Genomic DNA, 16,377 nt, shown 5'->3' on the forward strand with positions numbered 1-16,377 from the left:
GGAATTGCGGATAGCGATGAGGACTGTCAGAGGATACAGCAGGATATAGATCATTTGGAGACTTGGGCGGAGAGATGGCGTTTAATCCAGACAAATGTGAGGTAATGCATTTTGGAAGGTCTAATGCAGGTAGGGAATATACAGTGAATGGTAGAACCCTAAAGAGTATTGAAAGTCAGAGAGATCTAGGTGTACAGGTCCACAGGTCACTGAAAGAGGCTACACAGGTGGAGAAGGTAGCCAAGAAGGCATACGGCATGCTTGCCTTCATTGGCCGGGGCATTGAGTATAAGAATTGGCAAGTCATGTTGCAGCTGTATAGAACCTTAGTTAGGCCACACTTGGAGTATAGTGTTCAATTCTGGTCGCCTTACTACCAGGATGTGGAGGCTTTAGAGAGGGTGCAGAAGAGATTTACCAGGATGTTGCCTGGTATGGAGGGAATTAGCTATGAGGAGCGGTTGAATAAACTCGATTTGTTCTCACTCGAACGATGGAGGTTGAGGGGCGACCTGGGAGAGGTCTACAAAATTATGAGGGGCATAATCAGAGTGGATCGTCAGAGGCTTTTCCCCAGGGTAGAGGGGTCAATTACTAGGGGACATAGGTTTAAGGTGCGAGGGGCAAGGTTTAGAGTAGATGTACAAGGCAAGTTTTTTTACACAGAGGGTAGTGGGTGCCTGGAACTCGCTGCCGGAGGAGGTGGTGGAAGCAGGGACGATAGTGACATTTAAGGGGCATCTTGACAAATACATGAATCGGATGGGAATAGAGGGATACAGACCTAGGAAGTGTAGAAGATTGTAGTTTAGTAGGGCAGTATGGACGGGCTTGGAGGGCTGAAGGGCCTGTTCCTGTGCTGTACTTTACATTGTTCTTTTGTTTACCATTATTAATTACCAGGGCAGCACGGTGGCCTAGTGGTTAGCACAACCGCCTCACGGCGCTGAGGTCACAGGTTCGATCCCGGCTCTGGGTCACTGTACGTGTGGAGTTTGCACATTCTCCCCGTGTCTGCGTGGGTTTCGCCCCCACAACCCAAAAATGTGCAGAGTAGGTGGATTGGCCACGCTAAATTGCCCCTTAATAGAAAAAATAATTGGGTAACCATTATTAATTACCCAGTCTCGTCCTCGAAGGGACTAATATTTAATTTAGCTACTCTCTTCCTTTTTATATACTTGCAACGCTCTTACTTTTTTTATATTTCTTGTTAGTTTCTTCCTCCTTTTAAGTAATCCTTTGCTGGTTTCCAAAATTTTTCCAATCTTTTAGCCTACTGCTAATCTTCGGAGCAGCATTGCATGCCCTTTGTTAAATTTGATACAATCTTTAACTTTCTTAGCTACAATTTGTGATCCTTCTCATAGTCCTTCTTTTTTTTATGTACAACATCTATATATGCTTCCTTGTTTGCCACTCTTTATCTACTGTCTTACCTTTTAACTTATTTCCGAACTCAATTGTAGCCAACTGTCTTCATAACTGTTTGAGACACTAGTTTCAGATGCAAAATTCTCACCTTCAAACCAAATATGAAATTCTATCACGTTATGATCATTCTTCCCTAAAGGATCCTTTATTATGAGATTTATAGTTATTTTTGCTTCATTACACATTATCAGGTCTAAAATAGCCTGTCCCCTAGTTGGATTCCCCAATATATATTAACTGAAATTATTCCAAATACATACGATCCTCACGGCTACCTTTACCAATATGGTTTGTCTAATTCACAGGAAGATTAAAATTGCTCACAATTATTTGAGTACCTTTCTTACAAGCCCCCATTATTTCTTGAAGTATGCACTGTTATTATGGGCCAGGGTTTAGAGAACACCAAAGTATATTATGGAGTTCACCTGACCCACAACTTTTAATAGATTTTGGTTATGGGGAGCACAAGGACCCACTTTACAGGTGTGATGCAACAGAGAATTAAACATATTTTTAAACAAAAACAATGTTTTTTCTCTGAATCCAGTTAACATTTTATAAACCCACAGTAAACATCTTACCAACAACCAACACTGATAACCCCCTAAAAAGGTACAGTACTCTATAGATAACCCTTAATAACTTTCCAAACATCCATAAGTCAAAAAACTCTTTTTAACAAGGACAGTAGGTTTGCATTCCTTGTAGAAACAGGTATTACTTTCAAATCATCAAGTGATCTGGAGACATTCTTTAGATTGCAGAGATAGATCAATACACATCTACTTGCTTTGAATACAGCTCTCCAATTGAAAGAAAAACTAAACACAGAGCCAAAAAGAGCTTTCAGCTCCACCCACACAATGACATCACTGCAGCCATTTGATAAAGCACACTTTTCTTAATGGGACATTCACATGACACTGTCCTGCAGTGCAGCTACTACTGAGGCTCATACACCATTTCCTCCAGTGATTTATTTCCCTTGCTATCTCCACCCATACTAATTCTACACCTTGATCATCCAAGCAAAGATAATTTCTTGTGACCATACTGATCTCATCCTTTATTAACAGAGCCATCCTACCTCCCTTCCTTTCTTCATATCCTTTTGAAATTTCAAATACCCTTGAAAAATCAGTTTCCGGCTTTGATCACTTTGCAACAATATATATGCAATATATATTTACTTCTATTTGTGCTGTCAGTTCATCCACCACATTATGAATGCTACATGCATTCAGATAAACAGCCATTAATTTGGTCTTTTTACTATTTTCCCTACTCTGAACAAATTTGCTGGTGCAGTATTATATTTGCACTCTCTGTCCCATCCTGTCACATTGTGGTTATCATTACCCCACATTACTACCCAACACAACAAATGCTTGTCTTTTCTTTAACTTTCCAAATCTTTCCTCACATGAACCCTCTTCCCCACTATGAATGTAAAGTCCTCTCTACGGTTCGAGTTAGACACTTAACCAGAACAATGGTACCAGTACGGTTCAAGTGAAGACCATTCCTATTTCCCCAGCACTGGTGTCAGTACCCCATGAATCCAAACCCATTTCTCCCACACCAATCTTTGAGCACATCCATTCAACTCTGTGATCTTATTTGCCCTATGCCAAATTGCTCGTGGCTCAGGTAGTAATCCAAACCTTTGTGGTTCTGCTTTTATTTTTAGTCCCTAACTGCTCATATTCCCACAACAGAATCTCTTCCTTAATCATACCTATGTTGTTTGCACCGATGTGGATCAATATGACTGGATCCTTCCCCTCCCATTCCAAGTTCCTCTCCAACCTCAAGGAGAGGTACTTGGCATCAGGCAGGCAACACAACTCAATCTTGACTGCAGAGAATATCTATTCCCTCGTGCCCAGCGTTGGGGATAGTTTTGGAAGGGGGTAGCAAAGACGGTGTCGAGGGTGGTGGGATCCAGGGTCGAGCCAGGCTGGGGACTCGCAATTTTTGGGGTGGCAGTGGAGCCGGGAGTGCAGGAGGCGATAGAGGCCGGGGTCCTGGCCTTTGCGTCCCTAGTAGCCCGGCAGAGGATCTTGCTCCAGTGGAAGGATGCCGCGGCCCCCAAGCGTGGAGGCCTGGATCTCGGATATGGCAGGGTTCATTAAATTGGAGAGGGTGAAATTTGCCCTGAGGGGATCAGTACAAGGGTTTTTCAGGCGGTGGCAGCCCTTTCTGGACTTCCTGGCGGAACGGTAGGGAAATAGGCCGACAGCAGCAGCAACCCGGGGGGGTGGGAGAACTGTACACATGGGTTTGTGGAGGGTGCTAGCTCTCTCCCTTGTTGTTTTTTGTTTCTCTTTTCTCTGTCTTGTAGTTTCTGTTTTGTTTTTTTCCTTTTGTTTGAAGTTGCTCTTGCAGCTGGGGGGCATTGTTTACGGGGTGTTACCGCGGGTGTACGTTAATAGAGTTATGATGTTTATATTTTGTATTTTGTAAAAACTTCAATAAAAATTATTTATTAAAAAAAAGAGAATATCTATTCCCAAACTACACGGTTCAAAACTATCACTATATTCCTTTTTACTCCAACTTAAACTTAAATGGTGCCCTGTATCATGGTTTTCTTGCCAGTCTGTCCATCCTAGTCTCCTCTCTCATCCACACAAGTAGAAAGAATATCAAATCTGATGATCAAGTGTAAGAGCTGGTGCTCCTCCAGTGCTACCTCATGTATCTCCATATCTACCTCATTTGTCGACAAACTTTCTGTCCATGCATAGGGACCAAATGTGAAGTACTTAACCGAGAGGGTTATGCACATTTTGCAGAACACGGTCCAGTATTCATCACAGTTTCTTTTCATTTCTCTAGTTAAACCATTCTGCCGACCCAGCTGGCGGAGTAAAGATATGTTTCCCATTTGACTCAGGAAGGCTTTTGAAGTATGTTTTAAGGACGTTCATTGAGTCTCCATCAAATAAAAAATGCTTGAGATATTGGGTTCACTGGTCAACATTGCGATTACATTTCTAGTCTGCTCTGTAAATAGAAAAATGGTACTAATTTTAAAAAAATTGCATGTACTTTATAGAAGCTGATCACATTGATACATCTCAGTGCATCACACAATGAATTATTTCTGAAATGCAGTGACTTATATCGGTAACTGTGATAACCACTGTGTCTCAATAAAGTCTCAGAAATTGGACGATCAGCTAATCTGGTGTGTTCGGGTTGGTTAAGGGAGTAATGTTGAACAGACCACCAAAGAAATTTTCTTCCATTATTCATACAACATCAAAGGATCGTGAACATCTATCTGAATAGGGAAACAGAAATGATCCCCCATGGGCTTCAAGGCGGAAATGGCTGTCCCGCCAGCTAAATAGCTTGGACCGCGCCCGGCAGCTCCCCGCTAACAAGGGGGAGCAGCATATAAACGGCTCCCTCTGAACTCACTCCAGACAGCACACAGCCATGGCACGACGGAGACCTGCTCCACGTTTTGGAGATGCCAACCTGGCCAGGCTGCTAGATGTGTTGGAGTCAATATGGGACACCCTGTTCCCCCGAAGGGGTCAGAGGATCAGCCACAGAGCCACCTTTTCCCCCAAGAGACAACCCGTCAACCTGGTGTGGCCCTCGAAGATGCTGGAGATTTCCAAGTGTCGCAGGATGTAGCTGTCATGCACTCTCCCTGGGAAGCATGCACCCTCATGTTGAAGATTCAGGGAGTGGAACCGCTTCCTGTTAATAAAGGGGTTCCACTCCCTGTTGTGATCATTTACCCGCTGGACCTGGAGCATCCCGCGATGGAAAAGAATCCTGCTGCCCATGAATCTTGATGGGCTTGGTCTAGTTCATATAGTCTGATGCCCGGGCATGTGACTTCGCGGATTCACTTGTGGGTTGCAGGTTCCCGCTCGAGCCCTGAAATGAACCGGTTGTCTTTCACGGCTGCCGGGAGTGGATATCCTCCTCCTCCCTAAGTTGCCAAGTTCGTAAGGACATGGCACAGGTGCCGCACCGTCCCTTTTTGAGGCGGAGCCTCCTGTGGCAATGTTTTCCGACATAGTCTCAAATAACCAACAACGCATGTACACCTAGGGCCATAACTAGCCTCTCACTCTGGGTCCACTACTCCGGCCTGATGTGCAGCAAGGTCCTCAGTGTGTGCTGTGGGCCCCTGTACATCGGCTGCTGCCTCGTTCCTGCATCGACATTAGGTGTACAGGCGTAAACGCCTTCGCCGGCACCTGGACTGCCGCCAGTTCTCAAGAGCAGCTGCTGCAGGGTTCTACGATCCCATCCATAATGTGGTATCTCTAAGGAATTGGAGTGGGTGAAAGACCAAAAATCAGTTATGGCTTCCACCCCAGGATCCTCAAATCCTCCAGCCTCCCCCTCCCTTACGTTTTCCGCATTCTCCCAGGGTGCCATCCAACGAATCAGTTATGCTGGGGGACACCACCCTACTGCTAGTCAAGGACAGTATTACGGTGGCGGAAAGGATGCTAGATGGGGACTCTTCTTCCGAGGTAGTATGGGCTGAGGTTAGAAACAGGAAAGGAGAGGTCACCCTGTTGGGAGTTTTCTATAGGCCACCTAATAGTTCTAGGGATGTAGAGGAAAGGATGGCGAAGATGATTCTGGAAAAGAGCGAAAGTAACAGGGTAGTTGTTATGGGAGACTTTAACTTTCCAAATATTGACTGGAAAATATATAGTTCGAGTACATTAGATGGGTCGTTCTTTGTACAATGTGTGCAGGAGGGTTTCCTGACACAATATGTTGACAGGCCAACAAGAGGCGAGGCCACATTGGATTTGGTTTTGGGTAATGAACCAGGCCAGGTGTTAGATCTGGAGGTAGGTGAGCACTTTGGAAACAGTGACCACAATTCGGTGACCTTTACGTTAGTGATGGAAAGGGATAAGTATACCCCGCAGGGCAAGAGTTATAGCTGGGGGACGGGCAATTATGATGCCATTAGACATGACTTAGGATGTGTAGGTTGGAGAAGTAGGCTGCAAGGGTTGGGCACACTGGATATGTGGAGCTTGTTCAAGGAACAGCTATTGCGTGTTCTTGATAAGTACGTACCAGTCAGGCAGGGAGGAAGGGGTAAAGCGAGGGAACCGTGGTTTACCAAAGAAGTGTAATCTCTTGTTAAGAGGAAGAAGGAGGCCTATGTGAAGATGAGGCGTGAAGTTTCAGTTGGGGCGCTTGATAGTTACAAGGAAGCGAGGAAGGATCTAAAGAGAGAGCTGAGACGAGCAAGGAGGGGACATGAGAAGTCTTTGGCAGGTAGGATCAAGGAAAACCCAAAAGCTTTCTATAGGTATGTCAGGAATAAAAGAATGACTAGGGTAAGAGTAGGGCCAGTCAAGGACAGTGGTGGGAAGTTGTGTGTGGAGGCTGAGGAGATAAGCGAGATACTAAATGAATACTTTTCATCAGTATTCACTCAAGAAAAAGATAATATTGTGGAGGAGAATGCTGAGACCCAGGCTATTAGAATAGATGGCATTGAGGTGCATAGGGAAGAAGTGTTGGCAATTCTGGACAAGGTGAAAATAGATAAGTCCCCGGGGCCTGATGGGATTTATCCTAGGATTCTCTGGGAAGCCAGGGAAGAGATTGCTGAGCCTTTGGCTTTGATTTTTAGGTCATCATTGGCTACAGGAATAGTGCCAGAGGACTGGAGGATAGCAAATGTGGTCCCTTTGTTCAAGAAGGGGAGTAGAGATAACCCCGGTAACTATAGGCCGGTGAGCCTAACGTCTGTGGTGGGTAAAGTCTTGGAGAGGATTATAAAAGATACGATTTATAATCATCTAGATAGGAATAATATGATTAGGGATAGTCAGCATGGTTTTGTGAAGGGTAGGTCATGCCTCACAAACCTTATCGAGTTCTTTGAGAAGGTGACTGAACAGGTAGACGAGGGTAGAGCAGTTGATGTGGTGTATATGGATTTCAGTAAAGCGTTTGATAAGGTTCCCCACGGTCGGCTATTGCAGAAAATACGGAGGCTGGGGATTGAGGGTGATTTAGAGATGTGGATCAGAAATTGGCTAGTTGAAAGAAGACAGAGAGTGGTAGTTGATGGGAAATGTTCAGAATGGAGTTCAGTTACGAGTGGCGTACCACAAGGATCTGTTCTGGGACCGTTGCTGTTTGTCATTTTTATAAATGACCTAGAGGAGGGCGCAGAAGGATGGGTGAGTAAATTTGCAGACGACACTAAAGTCGGTGGAGTTGTAGACAGTGCGGAAGGATGTTGCAGGTTACAGAGGGACATAGATAAGCTGCAGACCTGGGCTGAGAGGTGGCAAATGGAGTTTAATGTGGAGAAGTGTGAGGTGATTCACTTTGGAAAGAATAACAGGAATGCGGAATATTTGGCTAATGGTAAAATTCTTGGTAGTGTGGATGAGCAGAGGGATCTCGGTGTCCATGTACATAGATCCCTGAAAGTTGCCACCCAGGTTGATAGGGTTGTGAAGAAGGCCTATGGTGTGTTGGCCTTTATTGGTAGAGGGATTGAGTTCCGGAGCCATGAGGTCATGTTGCAGTTGTACAAAACTCTAGTACGGCCGCATTTGGAGTATTGCTTACAGTTCTGGTCGCCTCATTATAGGAAGGACGTGGAAGCTTTGGAACGGGTGCAGAGAAGATTTACCAGGATGTTGCCTGGTATGGAGGGAAAATCTTATGAGGAAAGGCTGATGGACTTGAGGTTGTTTTCGTTAGAGAGAAGGTTAAGAGGTGACTTAATAGAGGCATACAAAATGATCAGAGGGTTAGATAGGGTGGACAGCGAGAGCCTTCTCCCGCGGATGGAGGTGGCTAGCACGAGGGGACATAGTCTTAAATTGAGGGGTAATACATATAGGACAGAGGTCAGAGGTGGGTTTTTTACGCAAAGAGTGGTGAGGCCGTGGAATGCCCTACCTGCAACAGTAGTGAACTCGCCAACATTGAGGGCATTTAAAAGTTTATTGGATAAGCATATGGATGATAAGGGCATAGTGTAGGTTAGATGGCCTTTAGTTTTTTTCCATGTCGTTGCAACATCGAGGGCCGAAGGGCCTGTACTGCGCTGTATCGTTCTATGTTCTATGTTCTATATGCACCCCCGGGCACACGCATCCCCGGCCACAACACGGCACCTAGACCACTGCCGGGAACATTGCATGGACCTGGCTGATGTACCCTTCCCAATCCACACACACACCATCTGACCATGGAGATAACCCCATGCTGAAGCCCAGCTCTTAAGGTGTTTTATTTTTGGCTGCTACCTTTATGATGTTGACACCTCCAGGGTTCAGGCAGGGTGTCCAAGCCTCACAGCTTGATTGGGATGCTAGCAATAACACTCGCCTGAGACATGGCATGTGGACCAGAGGATTCCAGTCCAGGGCCGGGAGGTACCTGTTGGACCTGCAGGCGCTGAGCCACATCCCTCCCCATCAATGGAGCCCAGCCCCCCGACCAGATCCGCTCGCCCCCCCCCCCCCTCCCTCCACCACCAGGCTCCCCCATGCCCCCCACCACTGGGGCTGCAGTTCCAATGCCCCCTGGGCCTCATGCGTAATTTCGAAGATGGCTACTCACTTCCTTCGATCCCCTCAGTAGCCATTGCACTAGGTTACCATTTTTGAATAGGCACACTAAAGGGCGGCGCCAGCGCAACCTCCCGCTTGGAAGCCAGTTAGATCCCGAGAGGCTGTTAGATAGGGCATCCATCTCGTTAATGAGATGGTGATTTTCCTCAATTGGTGTTAATTGGTACCTCGCCATGTCTAGGTGGTAGCCAGAACCCGCCAACCGGAGCGGGCTGGTTAGATTGGAAATTAATCGGCGGCGGGCATGTATCCCAATGTCAGCCTCTCCCGCTACCGAACCGGCTCGCACGGACGCAGCGCCGGGCTCAATGCGGTTGTTAGATCACACCCACCGAGTGCACAAGAACAATGTAAAAGCTGTGTAGCTAATCTCACTCCCATTGTAGAGAAACATTATTCAGCCTAATCTTGTAAATTTGATGGCTGTAGCAGTGCTTGAAAAAAATTAGAGCTTCATTGTTAGAGAAATTCTACTGCTTTTTCAAGTGCTCAAGGGCCTGAGTTATCAGTTAAACCAATGTAAACTGATGCAATGTCCATTCTCTGGAGTGCTAAGGCAGGAAGAGTGAATGGCACCTCTATGATTGTTCAACAAAATCAATCAGTAGCATAGCAATCACCAGTTAATTTTCAGTGGAACAATGTGATCAACAGCCCATGAAAGAGTCAATAATCTGCTCAGTAACTACACCAACTATTAAAGGCTAAATAATATTCATGGGCTTTATTAAAAAGGTCTGAGGGCAGGGAGGAAGAATTCAATTTCGAAAATAATTCAGAAGACAACTCAAAAGATCAAATCAGAAATCCATCTCAAATCAAAGTATTGCCTATGACGTTACCTAAACTTCTTAAACTGTACCTTAAAGCTTGTTCTTTGACATATGCAGAAATCATCTCTGCAGTAGTATGGATTTCACTTTGTTACACTACAATTCAACTGAAGTAAACATCTAATCCAGAAGACCACATCAGACTATTAATAACGTTTAGAACTTCCCTGAAGTCATTTTCCCCTCTCTTACATAGCTGATTTACATTCCCTATTTTTATTGTTCAAGGCTTGTGGATTAATTAACACTAACTCCTGGACAGCACAAAACTTGCAAATTGATGCTAAAAATATTTTTCCAATAAAGAATTAGAACCATACATATAATTTAAAAGTATTTATTAGTGATTAGAAATCTGCAAAAGTGAATCAATATTTAGAAATTATAAAATATACTAGATTAAATTTAAATCATGTGTACTATGTTACAAGCTAATGTTTTTAAAAAACCTTGCACATTTGTCAGCAAAGTAGACACATCAAACGAGATGCTGAAAGAATCTGAAAAACTAAATTATCCTTTCTAATTCTTATATGTATATATGTGCTTCTCCAAGTCTTTGAGCATAGAACATAGAACATAGAACAGTACAGCACAGAATAGGCCCTTCGGCCCTCGATGTTGTGCCGAGCAATGATCACCCTACTCAAACCCACGTATCCACCCTATACCCATAACCCAACAACTCCCCCCTTAACCTTACTACTGTATTAGAACACTACGGGCAATTTAGCATGGCCAATCCACCTAACCCGCACATCTTTGGACTGTGGGAGGAAACCGGAGCACCCGGAGGAAACCCACGCACACACGGGGAGGACGTGCAGACTCCACACAGACAGTGACCCAGCCGGGAATCGAACCTGGGACCCTGGAGCTGTGAAGCATTTATGCTAACCACCATGCTACCGTGCTGCCATTACTAACATTACTTTATCAATGCCGTTACTCCAGTAATGCCTTTACTTGCCCATGGTCTGCCATTTCATCTTTTAATCTTGCAAACTATTTATTAAACCCATTGCAAATCTGAATGAAAAGAGGGTTCTCACTACTGAAACTGAAAACAGTAAAACTTGTGTGAAAAAGCAAACAACTATGCTAATTATCATGCGACTTGTACCATTTAATAGGTTTGCTTGGTAATCATCTCAATCAGGAACCATCTTTCTGTGTTGCTGCTAAAATCCCCAAAGCAACATACTTAAAAAAGATATTTCAGGATTATGTCTTCGCTACAGTGTCCTGAGTCTTCTGCTGCCTGGCCCTGTGGTGTGGAATGCCCCCTCTTAAATTATATGCCTCTCCCCCCCTTTAAAAATATTTGTTACAACCTACCTCATTGACTAAGCTTTGGCTAATTTGCCCCAATATTTTCTTATATGGCTCGGTGTCACATTTTGTTTGATAAAACTCCTGTAAAACGCCTTGGGACATTTTACTGTCTTAAAGATGCTGTATAAAAGCAAGTTGTTCTATTTATTGTCTCTGTTGCTGTTATGAAATGGGCAACTGTACATAAAATGTAAGATCACAAATTACGTGTTGCTTTTTCAGCATTTTTGAGGCTGGAACCCAGCAACAGTGAAGGAATTGCAATGAATTTCCAAGTCAAAATGGTGATGTGACTTGGAGGGGAGCTTCCAGTTGCTGGGTGTTCCCATGTGTCTTCTGCCCTTGTCGATCTAGATAGTGACAATCCTGTAATTGAAAGGTGCCATCGAAGGAGCCTCAGTGAGTTCCTGCAATGCACTTTGTAGCTGGTACTGCTGCCACTGTGCATCAGTGGTAGGAGTCAAAATTTGTGGATAAGGTGCCAATCAAGTGGGCTGCTTTGTTCTGGATGGTGTTAAGCATCTGAAGTGTTACAAGTGGAGAGTATTTCATCACACTCCTGATTTGTGCCTTGCAGGCGGTGAACAGGCTTTGGAAAGTCAGGAGGTGAGTTATTCGCCACAGGATGAGTTCTGGGCCCCGCACTTTATGAAGACATGAGAACATTACAGAAAGTGCAGAAAAGATTCCTGAGGATAGTCCCAATAATGAGGAAACTTCAGTTGGAGAAGTTCGAACTATTTTCCTTGAAGAGGTTAAGAGGTATTCAAAATCATGAGGAATCTGGAAAAGATTAGATAGGGAAAAGAGAAAAAAATGTTCCCATTGGTGGAAGGATTGAGAACAAGATGACATCAATTTAAAGTAATTGGCAAAAGAAGCAATGGCGACATGACGAAAAGCTTTTTCATGCAGCCAGTGGCTACTGGAATGCACTGTCTGACGTGTGATGGAGGTAGGTTCAAGCAAGGCATTTAAGAAGGAATTGGATTGTTATTTGAAAAGGAATAATGTGAAGGAGAGAAGGCAAGGAGTGGCAAGAGGTGAAATGTTCCTCCAGAGAGCTGGCGAAGACACAATGGGCTCAATAGTCTCCTTCTGTACTCGAACAATTCTGAGATTCAGCACTTGTAGGGTAGGGAGAATGGAGAACTTGGAGCAAAACATCAGAAAAAGAGAAAATGAAGAAAAATTCCGATTTGTTTTTAAATTAGTTGACTCTCAACGCAATGTCAATTTTGTTAATGTGTAAAATAATTGGTAGGATAAATTATCATGCATCAAAGAGTAGTTGCAGACACTGGGCTTTCATGACCATCATTCAAAGCCTTCAGAATATTTAGTGTACCAATAAGTTTTCTTTAAAGCTTTCAACCGCTGCTAATTTAATGACTCATATTCCAGTGCAACACATTGTACAATGCTATCACAAATCCAGACTACTTGAAATATACACAAAATCCAGCATTTGTTTTATATTTCATTTGTTTAATAAATATTATTTGGCATATCCAGTTAACAGACATTTCAAAAATTAAAGCTAGCAATGCTATTCATGCAGAAGGTGAAAAGGACAAATCAAACATTATAAATTAACCTACATTACATGCTCCTGCTATTCCCTAAATTATTTGCAAGTTCTGATTCATTGTAAGGATGCTACTTAAGAATTGAGAAATTCTAGTTTTAGCTGATATCCATGTATTATCACTACTTACTGGTTTTGAGGGGACATTTCACCTCATGAAAACTACTATTGCTGTGGCCTAGTTCCCATGGAGCACAGTGATGCTTTTGCCACAAGCATCTAATACCTGGACCAGCATTTAAGCAAACATCTTCACTGAAGGCCTCACAGTTTGGAGGTTTGTATACAAGGACATCATTCAAAAGTTTACTGGAGAAACCACCAAACACATACATAGTCCTGAAAGAAGGAAGAAAAAGTAGGTTACTCTTAAATATACAAATGTATTGCATATGACAAGTTAGAGTCAGGTAGTAAAACAGGATAGCACTAACATACAGAGTAATACAACACAGATGTGTGAATCTTTCCCCACATTGCACCTCCTACATGAATGCATAAACTGAGTGAAGAATCAGAAACATCCTGAACAGGGAATGGGGAATTATGTTTAAGTTCTACGCTTTAGCATTGGCAGTACTAAAAATCTGGGAACAAATTCCCGATATCCTTGCATCCAGAACACAAGCACTGAATCCCACATTGTGCAGAAAATACATTTTTACAAAGGCCAGGAAAGCATGACTTTCATATAAAGACATCTGAATGATGTATAAAATGATTGCAGATTTTTGTTCTGAAATTAATGTGATCCATGGATGGTTTTGCATATTTCATTTTGCCAGCTGCGAGAATTTCAATGGTTTTTTGACAAATGCCAGAAAGAATAATAGAACAATAAAGAAATATTTTTTTGTTGACCACCAAGATAAATTGGATGTCAAAACAGACAAGCAGAGGCAGTTATTAAAAAGAGGCAGTGATGGACTCACCCATTGCTTACAACTGCTGAGTGTCCAAACCTATTGAGATCACGATGCAAGTTGGGTTTTGGAAGAACTGTCCATTCATCACAAGCTAGATAAAAGAACAGCTTTCATTATATTCATAAGTTCTGTCAAAAATTGGAAGTCAATAACAAATTCCTTCTGTAGTTATGAAAATAATGTCACACTTTGCTTTCCATTTACTAACAGAAAACAAAAGTAAGCTAGAGGAACTGTGCTATTTAACAGTTAATTTTTGAAGTCGATGTGCAGGTGAAAAACATGGGTCACCTGTTTTGAAACATCTGAAGCCAACAGCAACAAGAGAAACCCGAAATGCAAATTTTATATTTAAGTGAGTAAAGCACCCGAAACGGACAGCAACTTTAAGAGAGAATTAGACATAAAAAATCAATCAGCATGTTGTAACACAGGGAAATTTGTCTCAAAAGCTTTGTTGTCTATCCATTTTGTTAACTGAGATATGATCATTTAATATAGTGAATGATGAAACAGTGTGGACATGCAGAAAGCTATTTCATTTCCTTCAAAGTATGCATTATAGTAAATTTGCTTCAAAACATATTGAAAGTCATTGACAAAAATTACATTTACTATTGATCGCATGTTGTGTTTCCATTATGATTGGATGTGATACCAATTATTATTTTGGAAGACTAAAATAGTTCCTTGGACATTACTGCAGGAGATCTGCACCAAACAATTTATCGATTGAATTTCCACATGATGAATCGTTCTTTTATTTTTAAAAATGCTGTACTATGTCTTCAGTTACTGCTTTACGATTGAACAAGAGGGTAAAATGACTTTTTATAACTATGTGAAAAAATTAATTCTGGAGAATCAAACTGTTTTTGAGAGCTTTATTCAGTTTGTTATTTCCCAGTCCCAGCAATCTTTGCCACTTTATATGCTTTTTCCTTCAATTTAATACTCTCCCTTATTTCCTTAGATATCCTCGGTCGATTTTCCCTCTTTCTACCGTCCTTCCTTTTTGTTGGTATAAACCTTTGCTGAGCACTGTGAAAAATCGCTTGGAAGGTTCTCCACTGTTCCTCAACTGTTCCACCATAAAGTCTTTGCTCCCAGTCTACCTTAGCTAGTTCTTCTCTCATCCCATTGTAATCTCCTTTGTTTAAACACAAAACACTAGTATTTGATTTTACTTTCTCACCCTCCATCTGTATTTTAAATTCCACCATATTGTGATCGCTCCTTCCGAGAGGATCCCTAACTATGAGATCATGAATCAATCCTGTCTCATTACACAGGACAAGATCTAGGACCGCTTGTTCCCTCGTAGGTTCCATTACATACTGTTCTAGGAAACTATCGCGGATACATTCTATAAACTCCTCCTCAAGGCTGCCTTGACCGACCTGGTTCAACCAATCGACATGTAGATTAAAATCCCCCATGATAACTGCTGTACCATTTCTACATGCATCAGATGGGAGGCAAAGGAGCAGAAATAAGGTTACAAACAAAATATAGAAATGTAAGAAGCCAGAGTAGAAGGTAGAAGAAACAAGGGCAAAAAACAAATGGGACAATAATGAAACACCAAGCTAAGATAACTAACAAGGTCAGCAAGATAAATCTAAAGATTTTGTGGCTTAATGCATGCAGCATTTGCAAAAAGTGAATGAACAGCGCAAATAGATATAAACGGTTATTCTGATATAGTTGCAGTTACAGGGACATGGCTGCAGGATTACTAAGGATGGGAACCGAACATTCAGGGTATTCATTATTTAAAGGACAGACGAAAAGGGAAAGGAGATCAGATAGCAGTGTTAAGCATAGTAAAGTAAGATATTTGCTCGGAAAATCATGATGTGGAATCTGTATGGATGGAGATAAGAAACAAGAAGGGACAGAAAATATTGTTGGGGTTGTCTATAGGACTCCATATAGTAACGAGGATGGGAGGGAAGGAATTAAACAACAAATCAGAGTTGCATGCAATAAGAGTATAACTGTAATCATGGTGACATTAATCTACATATAGATTGGACAAACCAAACTAGCAACTGTATTGTAGAGTTATTGTTCCTGGAGTGTATGAGATGGCTTTTAAGACCAATAGTTGAACATAGAACATATAACATTACAGCGCAGTACAGGCCCTTCGGGCCTCGATGTTGCGCCGACCCTCTAAAGCCCATGTACACTATTCCCTTATCGTCCATATGCCTATCCAATGACCATTTGAATGCGTTTAATGTTGGCGAGTCCACTACTGTTGCAGGCAGGGCATTCCACGCCCTTACTACTCTCTGAGTAAAGAACCTACCTCTGACATCTGTCCTATATCTATCCCCCCTCAATTCAAAGCTATGTCCCCTCGTGCTAGACATCACCATCTTGTATGCACCAACTGGGGAAAAGGCTATTCTAGACTGGGTACTGTACAATGAGAAAGTATTAATTAACAATCTTGTTGTGCAGGGTCCCTTGGGGAAATGTCATAATTTGATTGAATTAGTCATTAAGATGGAGAGTGAATTTGTCAAATCCGAAACTAAGATCCTGAAACCAAACAAAGGGAACTATGTGGGCATGAGATGCAAATTGGCAAGGATATATTGGGGAATCTTACAAAAGGGGTTGACGGTGGATGGGCAATGGTT

The 16,377-nt window shown here is 42.6% G+C and overlaps 1 protein-coding gene across 3 annotated transcripts in view; it reads right to left on the reverse strand.

The window, feature by feature from the left end:
• atrnl1b (attractin-like 1b) overlaps positions 1-16,377 on the reverse strand; it is a 1,095,064-nt gene that overhangs the window by 830,480 nt on the left and 248,207 nt on the right. For all 3 annotated transcript variants that reach the window (XM_038774130.1, XM_038774131.1, XM_038774132.1), the window contains exons 11-12: positions 13,730-13,814; positions 12,928-13,136 (exon numbers count right to left, since the gene is read on the reverse strand). In XM_038774130.1, the coding sequence (XP_038630058.1) occupies positions 12,928-13,136; positions 13,730-13,814 (294 nt within the window). The remainder of the gene's footprint in view (positions 1-12,927; positions 13,137-13,729; positions 13,815-16,377) is intronic.

The sequence above is a fragment of the Scyliorhinus canicula genome, chromosome 16 (assembly GCF_902713615.1).
Source record: "Scyliorhinus canicula chromosome 16, sScyCan1.1, whole genome shotgun sequence".
Classification (NCBI taxonomy): domain Eukaryota; kingdom Metazoa; phylum Chordata; class Chondrichthyes; order Carcharhiniformes; family Scyliorhinidae; genus Scyliorhinus; species Scyliorhinus canicula.